General features: G+C 38.9%; 1 protein-coding gene across 1 annotated transcript; it reads left to right on the forward strand.

Moving 5' to 3' along the window:
• Positions 1–5,391: 5,391 nt before the first annotated feature.
• LOC110461505 (tubulin alpha-1A chain) lies at positions 5,392–9,650 on the forward strand. Its single transcript, XM_021514991.1, has 3 exons — positions 5,392–5,501; positions 7,944–8,166; positions 8,347–9,650. The coding sequence occupies exons 1-3, from the start codon at positions 5,499–5,501 to the stop codon at positions 9,474–9,476; spliced, it is 1,356 nt and encodes a 451-aa protein (XP_021370666.1). The 5' UTR covers positions 5,392–5,498; the 3' UTR covers positions 9,477–9,650.
• Positions 9,651–10,759: the final 1,109 nt, after the last annotated feature.

The following is a 10,759-nucleotide window of genomic DNA, read 5'->3' on the forward strand; positions in this document are numbered from 1 at the left end:
ACTCATGGTCCTGACAAAGTGTTGTTATTTTTCGGGTCGATCAGAAATCCAATATGGCCACCATGGCCGCCATTTTGAAAAACTATTTCAAACTTTAAGTCAAGTTCTGCTGGGCCGATTGAACTGAAAGTTGGTAGGAATGATCGACTCATGGTCCTGACAAAGTGTTGTTATTTTTCGGGTCGATCAGAAATCCAAAATGGCCACCATGGCCGCCATTTTGAAAAACTATTTCAAACTTTAAGTCAAGTTCTGCTGGGCCGATTGAACTGAAAGTTGGTAGGAATGATCGACTCATGGTCCTGACAAAGTGTTGTTATTTTTCGGGTCGATCAGAAATCCAATATGGCCGCCACGGCCGCCATTTTGAAAAACTATTTCAAACTTAAAGTAAAGTTCTACTTGGCCGGTTGAACTGAAACTTTGTAGGAATGATCGAATCATGGTCCTGACAAAGTGTTGTTATTTTTCGGATCTATCAGAAATACAATTTGGCTGCCATGGCCGCTATTTTGTAAATACCTATTTCAAACTTAAAAACAAGTTCTAATAGGCCGATCTCACTGAAAATCAGTCTAGGAATGATCAGCTCATGGTCCTGACAAAGTTAAGTTAACCTTATACTTAACTATTTTTTACTCAAATTGGTACATATTTCAACAACAAAAATAAATACTGTAGGACTCAGGTACTGCAAAGTTCTATTATCTTCTGTTTACTCCTGTTAGCCTATGGCCTATGAGTACTTGTATAGATTGGTATTCCCCTCTATAAGCCCGTCTGAGTACTTGTATAGATTGGTATTCCCCTCTATAAGCCCGTCTGAGTACTTGTATAGATTGGTATTCCCCTCTATAAGCCCGTCTGAGTACTTGTATAGATTGGTATTCCCCTCTATAAGCCCGTCTGAGTACTTGTATAGATTGGTATTCCCCTATATAAGCCCGTATGAGTACTTGTATAGATTGGTATTCCCCTCTATAAGCCCGTCCGAGTACTTGTATAGATTGGTATTCCCCTCTATAAGCCCGTCTGAGGACTTGTATAGATTGGTATTCCCCTCTATAAGTCCGTCTGAGTACTTGTGTAGATTGGTATTCCCCTCTATAAGCCCGTCTGGGTACTTGTATAGATTGGTATTCCCCTCTATAAACCCGTCTGAGTACTTGTATAGATTGGTATTCCCCTCTATAAGCCCGTCATGGTTTACGTGGCCTCTCTTTTCCCTACAGTATACATTAATACTTGATTATCACTAGTTTGACATTCCCCAGTGTATATCTACCGGAATACCGGACCTCTGTCATGCCTGAACACGTTCAAAACGTTACATTTTTAATGTAGACGAGAACAGCGTCAGGTAACAGGTCTCCATTTCCTGATTACCTCTGTTCTGTTCATCAGAACTATAAATGCTGGACCTTACTAGGCATGTGGTATATACAAAGGCGAATTGTTTATTGACCACTCGATCGGCACAGACAACAAACAAACGGTGTTTACATCAACAAACATTGTCGTTAGGTATCGATAGAAGGAGAGGTGGCAGAATGTCTACGTCAGCTAACACAACTTCACACACACTACAATATAACGAAATAGTATACAAGTTTATTACCTCTGTATTAAAATATATCATTATCGAGTCGCAAAGGCTTCCACGAGTAATTAATGATTTCAACGTATAATTATTGGTGTAATCACGTGTAACTATAGTATATAACGTGTCATTCGGAGTATCACGTTTAATAAGGTGTGTGTGTGTGTGTGTGTGTGTCAATGTTTAAGTAGGGTTTACCACGTGTAAATATAGGGTTACCTCGTGTGATAAGGGGGAACCACTCGTAATTAAGGGTTTACCACGTGTAAATATAGGGTTACCTCTTGTGATGGGGGGGGGGGGGGGGGGGGGGGGGGGGGGGGGGGGGTTGCCACGTGTAATTATCGGTTATAAGGGGGTACCACGTGTATTAAAGGGTTATCACGTGTAATAAGGGTTAACCACGTGTAAAAATATAGGGTAACCTCGTGTGATAAGGGGTTACCACGTGTATTAAAGGGTTATCACGTGTTATAAGGGTTAACCACGTGTAAATATATGGTAACCTCGTGTGATAAGGGGGTATCACGTGTAATTTACGGTTTACTACGTGTAAATATAGGGTTACCTCGTGTATTAAGGCCACGTGTATTAAAGGGTTACCAAGTGTAATAAGGGTAAACCACGTGTAAATATGGGGTTACCTCGTGTTGTAAGGGGGTACCACGTGTTATTACCGGTTACCAAGTGTGATAAGGGTTAACCACGTGTAAATATAAGGGTATACCTCGTGTGATAAGGGGTTACCACGTGTAATTAACGGTCACCACGTGTAGTTAACGGTTTACTACGTGTAAATATAGGGTAACCACGTGTAATAAAGGTTAACCACGTGCAAATATAGGGTTTCCTCGTGTAATAAGGGGGCACCAAGTGTAATTGTAGGAGTAACTCGTGTGATAAGGGGGTACCACGTGTAATGAACGGTCACCACGTGTAATTAACGGTTTACTACGTGTAAATGTAGGGGTACCTCGTGTAATAAGGGGTTCCACGTGGCCAAGCGTGGATATGTAGTGGTGGAATAGGTAGGACCCGAATTGGAGGGGTGGGTGGGGCTAGGGGCCAAGTGTGGATATGTAGTGGTGGAGTAGGTAGGACCCGAATTGGAGGGGTGGGTGGGGCTAGTGGCCAAGCGTGGATATGTAGTGGTGGAGTAGGTAGGACACGGATTGGAGGGAAGTTGGGTGGGACCGGTTGGATCCGGGTTGTGTATGATGGCGGGGAGGGCGTATACCTCCTTTCATTGATTCACTATACTGTCTTCATGATCAGTATAAACGAGGTTAGGCCCCTGGTTACTCTCGCCGCTTATAGACCGACAGGGGACTTGTAACATGTTATTTGTTTGTGGCAATGCTGTGTATCGACTAGGCTTGATCTCTAGCATCGCAAACTTGTCGCAGTGTAGAAAATGCCTGCTCAGCTACATCGACATTTCTTACACCACAGTTTACTACATACCAACAATAAGGGGACTTATATCCTGGATTGTATTCCGTTAAAATGCATTCTGATCGCAAAGCAGGATATTGTATGCATTATTAAATTAAATTTAAATACAATGAAATATAGTCATTCAAGATACAAGATACAAGACTATATATTTAGAGTCGTACATGTTAAACAGTGAACATTAGCTCTGTAGAGCTACACACACTCTGTAGAGCTACACACACTCTGTAGAGCTATTATTACGACAAAACACGAATAAAATGCATAGAAAATTACAAACAAAACAAAATATCACAGCATGCATGTTGAATAAAGAATAAAAACAGCACAAGGGACTGAACAATACAAATCAGAGTACTACTTGTTAGCAAGCAAGCAAACAACAATACATACATACATACATACATACATACATACATATGCACAAGTTACTGCTTGTAAAACAATACAAATTTAGTGTCAGAGTTATATGGCATGAAGTTCATGCCCACGCCAAAAATATACATGTATGCCAATATGGCAAAATATAAAAATTACCAGAATATATGCACTATCATTTATTAAGTTAAGAGAAAAAGCTAAACATCAATTGAGATAAAAACCATAAAAGCTAGACATATAGCACAACTACATGTGTTTTGGTAAGTTGCTAAAGTAATACGAGCAGTTCTAGGTAAAATTGTCAGACTATACGTATAAATGGGATTTGACAGTTAATACCCAAAAAACAAAATTGTTGTATTCCGAAATGGGGGTAAGTTGAAAAGAACGAAATTTGGTGGTATAAAGGCAAGAAATTAGAAGTAGTTGACACTTTTAACTATTAAGGAGTGCTACTTAATTTTAACGGGAAATTCATAGTTACTCAAAAACAAATTGCTGGCCAAGGGAGAAAAGCAATGTTTGTAAAAATAACTATTTTATTATAAAACGCAGTTAGCTGTGTTTGACACATATGTAAATAGCGTACTTAGTTACGGGGCGGAAGTGTGGGGCTTCCATGCTGCACCAGATATAGAAAAGTTACATGTAAATTTTTGCAAACGTATATTGGGATTACATAGTAAGGCAAGTAAGTATATGGTATATTATGAACTAGGGCGGTATCCTATGAATATAGTGCGTAAATGTCGTATTTTCAAATATTGGATAAATTTAAGAAAACCTGAAAAGTGTATTCTAAAATCATGCTACTCTGAGATGCGATCTAACAACGATATATGGTTAAGTAAGGTGAGGCAAGAATTATACAGAATTGGTCTTGGTTATGTGTGGGAAGCCCCGAGTCTAAAAGGATGATATATTTGTTATAATTAAGGAACGCATTTCTAATATATTTAAATAAGAATGTTTTGAAAAAATAACATCTTCTGCAAAAGGTGCACTTTACCATTATATTTATAATTTTCGACTACAGTTTTATTTGTCCAAATCTATCAATATTAATTATGTAAAACACCTTTGTAAAATAAGACTATCAGCACACAAATTAAATATTGAATGTGGCAGGTAAATATCGAACGAGGAAACAGATTGTGTACATTATGTAATATGAATGAGGTAGAAGATGAATTTCATTTCATTTTGAAATGTCCTTGTTATGCTGACATAAGAGCTAAATTCATCGAAAAATATTATGCAAACCGTACTAGCATGTTTAAATTTATTCAACTGCTAAACAGTAAAGTTTATCAGAAATAAGAAATTTGGGTAAATATCTAGTGCATGCGAACAATAAAAGGTCTCAACTTCTGTAAGTATTGGTTACTGTTCACTCTCCACTATATAATGTACAAATATAATACCTAGACATATTATGTTTGCATGGATGTAAATTGTATTGTACTGTATATATTGTAACTGATAAGTCGGATGACTTAAAGTAATAATAAACTTGAAACTTGAGGTACCAGCTTAGGTATTTATCACAAATGAAGCCCTCGATTGGAAGTGACGATTGTTAAAAAAAATATTTCGATAATCTGTATTCATCAGCAAACTTACAAAGGTGATTATTGCTGTGTTGAAAATGTGTATAATGTTTAGTTACAGCCCATGACAGGGGGTTAAAACGCTATCTTGAGTAATATACAATGTTATCTACATTAATCAATAGATGGGTGATCACGTGACAGTTGCTACAACAAAGCTAACGTCACACTTGGGATACAGGTAATATTGCCGCCAAGGCAGAACAGGTTATCCAGGCGAAAATATCACTCACTGATGGGTCGACCAATGGGAAAACACCCGACACAAGATGACATCAGAATTGACCAATCAGAAACCAGTTCAAGGGTTACAGTGAAAAATAACGTATAAATACCGAGAAACCCGCAAACGCGCCATTCAAATTTCTCACTAGCGGATCATCGAAGTCCTCGTGAGGATTTACAGACCATCTCGTTACTCCTTTCAACTCGTTTGAAATCAACTCGTCATCATGGTAAGTCAGTAATAGTTATTCGTAGAACATTTGTGTAAATTTATTTGATCACAAAGGAAGCGGCATTTGAAAGTCATTTGCAATTATGACTCATGTCCCTAGCCGGTGACATCCAATAGCCGGTATCTGTTCAACCACCGAGTTGGGCGGGATAGAGAAGCGACCGTTTGTTGGAATGTTGGGGATAATTATCTTCCGAAGAAGTATTCCAATTGAAACAAGTACACGACAGAGACATTATTTACATTTATTTAGACCAGAGAGCTAAGCTTATTGAATCGGGGAGCGTTGGGGATCCGTACCGCACGTCCGTGTTTCTATGGCGGTATCGAATAAAGTTATGCATAATTGTACAGCTACAACTAGGCATATGTTAAATTATGTTAGGATTTGTCTACAGCTTTCGTTCTCCATTACATGGTCGGTAGATGGAATAATGGGCTAAAATAAACTATGGAGCGGGAGTAATGATATGCGGCAATTTCCATACCGGTGAAATATTTCGTATTTCTTGGAATTTGTTAAGATGAGAAATTACTTTTCATTTTAAGTAGATGTGAAGCCAATTACAATGATCATACACTTATTATAATAGCTACTGTTCACGCAGCTTAATTCTTCACCTTAGTCTTCCTGACCACGTGTCAAAAATTCATATCCGGAAATTAAAGTGTCCTACATATTAAAAAATCAGTAAGGAATGCCTCTCTTACGTACACGCTAATGTAACTGCTTACAGGTCGGAAAAAATAAATGTATGGTTTGATATTGTTACAATATCAACGAGGCTTCTGTCTAGATATTTTAATACTTAACGAATTGTTGACAATTTCCTGTCGGGTGTGTCCGACTATTTGACATTTTGCCATTGTGTGCTGGGTGTAATAATTCAGTGGTGATTAACTAACGTACTGGTGGTAGATATATGTAATAATTCAGTGGTGATTTACTAACTTACTGGTGGTAATACATGTAATAATTCAGTGGAGATTTAATAACTTACTGGTGGTAATACATGTAATAATTCAGTGGTAACTTATTGGTGGTAATACATGTAATGATTCAGTGGTGATTTACTAACTTATGGTGGTAATACATGTAATAATTCAGTGGTAACGTATTGGTGGTAATATATGTAATAATTCAGTGGTAACTTATTGGTGGTAATATATGTAATAATTCAGTGGAAATGTACTAAATTACTGGTGGTAATATATTTAATAATTCAGTGGTAACTTACTGGTGGTAATACATGTAATAATTCAGTGGTGATTTACTAACTTACTGGTGGTAATACAAACGTACTGGTGGTAATACATGTAATAATTCTGTGGTAATTTACTAACTTACTGGTGGTAACACACAGGATAAAAATAGATAAAACTGGGTATACAAGGAAGCTGTAAATATGTACAAAGTGTTGATGACCAAGGTTCCAGTTTTAAATAAATGGTGTTAGTTATGAAGCCAGTTTTGAATAATGCTGTTATTATTAATTAAACCTAATGAGATAGTTTCACAGTTGTGATCTGGTATATTTGAAGGCCACAGAACTAATTAAATCAATTGTTCGCTCGGTCGACCCTGTACAACTGTTTAGAGATTTCTTGTAGTAGTCCTAACCTCTCTGTACATTGTAATACTAGTACATGTATATATATATAAAGCTGAAATTCTAGGATATTTGCAATATTTTTGTATCCTGAGCATTTATATTATAGAAAGGAATATCCTCATTTTAAAATATGTCAATATAAATGAGGACAAAAACCCCCACTTGTTTTGCTATCATCCTCAGAACACGTCATAAAACCTAAAATTATCCTAGGTAGGGTCAGTGGAAACATTTTATTTTTTTTGCCTATTGCTGCTTTAAAATCAAGTATTTTATTTTGCAAGTTCAAAGGACTTCTTTGTTAGATGATTGTTATTAAAGTGATTATAATGTTACAAAGATCTAAACACGATCCCTCGAGTAAAGCATTACATCAGTTATAATGTTACAAAGATCTAAACACGTTCCCTCGAGTAAAGCATTACATCAGTTATAATGTTACAAAGATCTAAATAAACAGTTATAATGTTACAAAGATCTAAATAAATAGTTATAATGTTACAAAGATCTAAACACGATCCCTTGAGTAAAGCATTACATCAGTTATAATGTTACAAGGATCTAAANCTAAATAAATAGTTATAATGTTACAAAGATCTAAACACGATCCCTTGAGTAAAGCATTACATCAGTTATAATGTTACAAAGATCTAAACACGATCCCTCGAGTAAAGCATTACATCAGTTATTTTGAAGGTGAGATGATTTAACGTCCTAGTATATCATCATGTCGTAGTGGAGTTGTTTAGGTAGTGGAGTTGTTTAGGTGGAGTTGTTTAGGTGAAGTATTAATCGTATAACTGAGTGAAAACTTGTTTGTGTTACAGAGGGAATGTATCAGCGTCCATGTCGGCCAGGCCGGAGTCCAGATGGGCAATGCCTGCTGGGAATTGTACTGTCTGGAGCACGGTATCCAGCCTGACGGTCAGATGCCCTCAGACAAGACTATTGGAGGGGGAGACGACTCTTTCAACACCTTCTTCAGTGAGACGGGAGCGGGCAAACACGTTCCCAGGGCCGTGTTTGTAGATCTGGAACCCACTGTTGTTGGTATGTAAATTTGGTAAAAGTTTAATGCAGCAATGTTGCTTTGAAGTGGGAAATTGTTAATTTACTTTTTAAAAATCATGAACTTTTATTTAAAAGACATTTGTTCAATTCATATGTTAGTGCCTTTAAGTTTGATAAGTGGTTAAGTTTGAGTTCTGATGGAGTGATCTTGTGTTACAGATGAGGTGCGCACTGGTACATACCGCCAGCTTTTCCACCCCGAGCAACTCATCACAGGCAAAGAGGATGCTGCCAACAACTACGCAAGAGGTCACTACACAATCGGAAAGGAAATCGTCGACTTGGTCCTTGACCGCATTAGGAAGCTCGCTGACCAGTGTACTGGACTCCAGGGATTCCTCATCTTCCACAGCTTTGGTGGCGGTACCGGATCCGGATTTACCTCCCTGCTTATGGAACGTCTCAGTGTTGACTACGGAAAGAAATCCAAACTTGAGTTCGCCATCTACCCAGCTCCTCAGGTCTCCACTGCTGTCGTTGAGCCCTACAACTCTATTCTCACCACCCATACCACCCTGGAACACTCCGACTGCGCTTTCATGGTCGACAACGAGGCTATCTATGATATCTGTCGTCGTAACTTGGACATTGAGCGACCAACATACACCAACCTGAACCGTCTGATTGGTCAGATTGTCAGCTCCATCACTGCCTCTCTCCGATTTGATGGTGCTCTGAATGTTGACTTGACCGAGTTCCAGACCAATTTGGTGCCCTACCCACGTATTCATTTCCCTCTGGCTACCTATGCCCCAGTCATCTCTGCTGAGAAGGCCTACCATGAGCAGCTGTCTGTTGCTGAAATCACCAACGCCTGCTTTGAGCCAGCTAACCAGATGGTGAAATGTGACCCCCGTCACGGTAAATACATGGCCTGTTGTATGTTATACAGAGGAGATGTTGTGCCGAAGGATGTCAACGCTGCCATCGCGACCATCAAAACCAAGAGGACCATCCAGTTTGTTGACTGGTGTCCAACTGGTTTCAAGGTCGGCATCAACTACCAGCCCCCGACTGTTGTACCAGGAGGTGATTTGGCCAAGGTCCAGCGTGCCGTGTGCATGTTGAGCAACACCACGGCCATTGCAGAGGCCTGGGCCCGTCTTGATCACAAGTTCGATCTGATGTACGCCAAGCGTGCTTTTGTCCACTGGTACGTAGGAGAGGGTATGGAGGAGGGAGAGTTCTCCGAGGCTCGTGAAGATTTGGCCGCTCTGGAGAAGGATTATGAAGAGGTCGGAGTGGACTCTGTTGAGGGTGAAGGAGAGGAGGAGGGTGAGGAATATTAAATTCCTTATCAAAATGAGACTGTTTCCATAATCAACATGTTGTCTTTAAACGTGTACCTCATTGTTTACTTACATTTCCAATGCACCTTGCTGCTATGTGTTTACAATGTTGTGTTTGTTTACAAGATATACTAAATGTTTTTATGGTTAATAAACCAGATCTGATACAAATACCTTTCTGATTCTCTTATTTGTGCTAAGCATGATTTAATCAACAAAAATGATCATTCACGTTCACAAATGAACAAAATACAAGTATGGGCACGCTGTTAAGTTAGATAAGTTTATACAGAAATGTTACAATTAATGTCTAGTTTATCATGCTTAGTGTGATAACAAATCAATTATTCTTCACCAGCTTTGGTATCTTTTGGTTCTAGGGGAACTTTTCCTCCACTTGGCGATGAGCTGTTTTAGAGAATCGCAAATTCTCATATGGTCAATTTTGGACAGCATTTTCATGATTAAATAAATGGACACCAAAATAGTTTGAAAGATATTTTCAGGACGCATCGATCAATATTTCTGTTGCTACACCAAGATGTAGATGTGGTGTTGGGCATCTTTAACTGTTTTAAAAGCATGCTGGACAGTGCTTATAAAATCCTCATGGAATTTGTTTTAATTAGGCGAAAATACTGAAAATGTTAAAAACAGTGATTTTAATTTTAAAAGGTAAACTACATCGTTGAAATGTCGCTCACTTCTTGATCTCATTTTTAGCTCACCTGGTCCAAAGGACCAAGGTGAGCTTATGCCATACCGTTGCGTCCGTCGTCCGTACGTACGTACGTCAACAATTTCTTTAAACGACTTCTTCTTCTTAACCACAGATTGGAATTCAACTAAATTTAACTGGAAGCATCCCTAGGTGGTGGGGATTCAAAATTGTACAAATGGTTGGGCTGACCCCCCAGGGGGCTGAGGGGCGGGGCAAAAAGGGGGCAATTTGGCTATATTGCTACAAACGACTTCTTCTGTAGAACTATGCAATGGATATCAACCATATTTGACTGGAAGCATCCCTAGGTGGTGGGGATTCAAAATTGTACAAATGGTTGGGCTGACCCCCCAGGGGGCTGAGGGGCGGGGCCAAAAGGAGTCAATGTGGCTATATTGCTTTAAGCGACTTCTTCTCTGGTACTAAAAAGTCGATATCAACCATATTTGACTGGAAGCATCCCTAGGTGTCAGGGATTCAAAATTGTACAAATGATGGAGCTGATCATGACCCCCCCAGGGGGCTGAGAGGCGGGGCAAAAAGGGGGCAATTTGGCTATATT

This window comes from Mizuhopecten yessoensis, unplaced genomic scaffold, assembly GCF_002113885.1.
Source record: "Mizuhopecten yessoensis strain PY_sf001 unplaced genomic scaffold, ASM211388v2 scaffold10629, whole genome shotgun sequence".
Lineage (NCBI taxonomy): Eukaryota > Metazoa > Mollusca > Bivalvia > Pectinida > Pectinidae > Mizuhopecten > Mizuhopecten yessoensis.

Coding starts and splice junctions, on each gene's coding strand:
- LOC110461505 (XM_021514991.1), top strand. Junction 8,167..8,346: donor TCTGGAACCCACTGTTGTTG/GTATGTAAATTT, acceptor CTTGTGTTACAG/ATGAGGTGCGCACTGGTACA.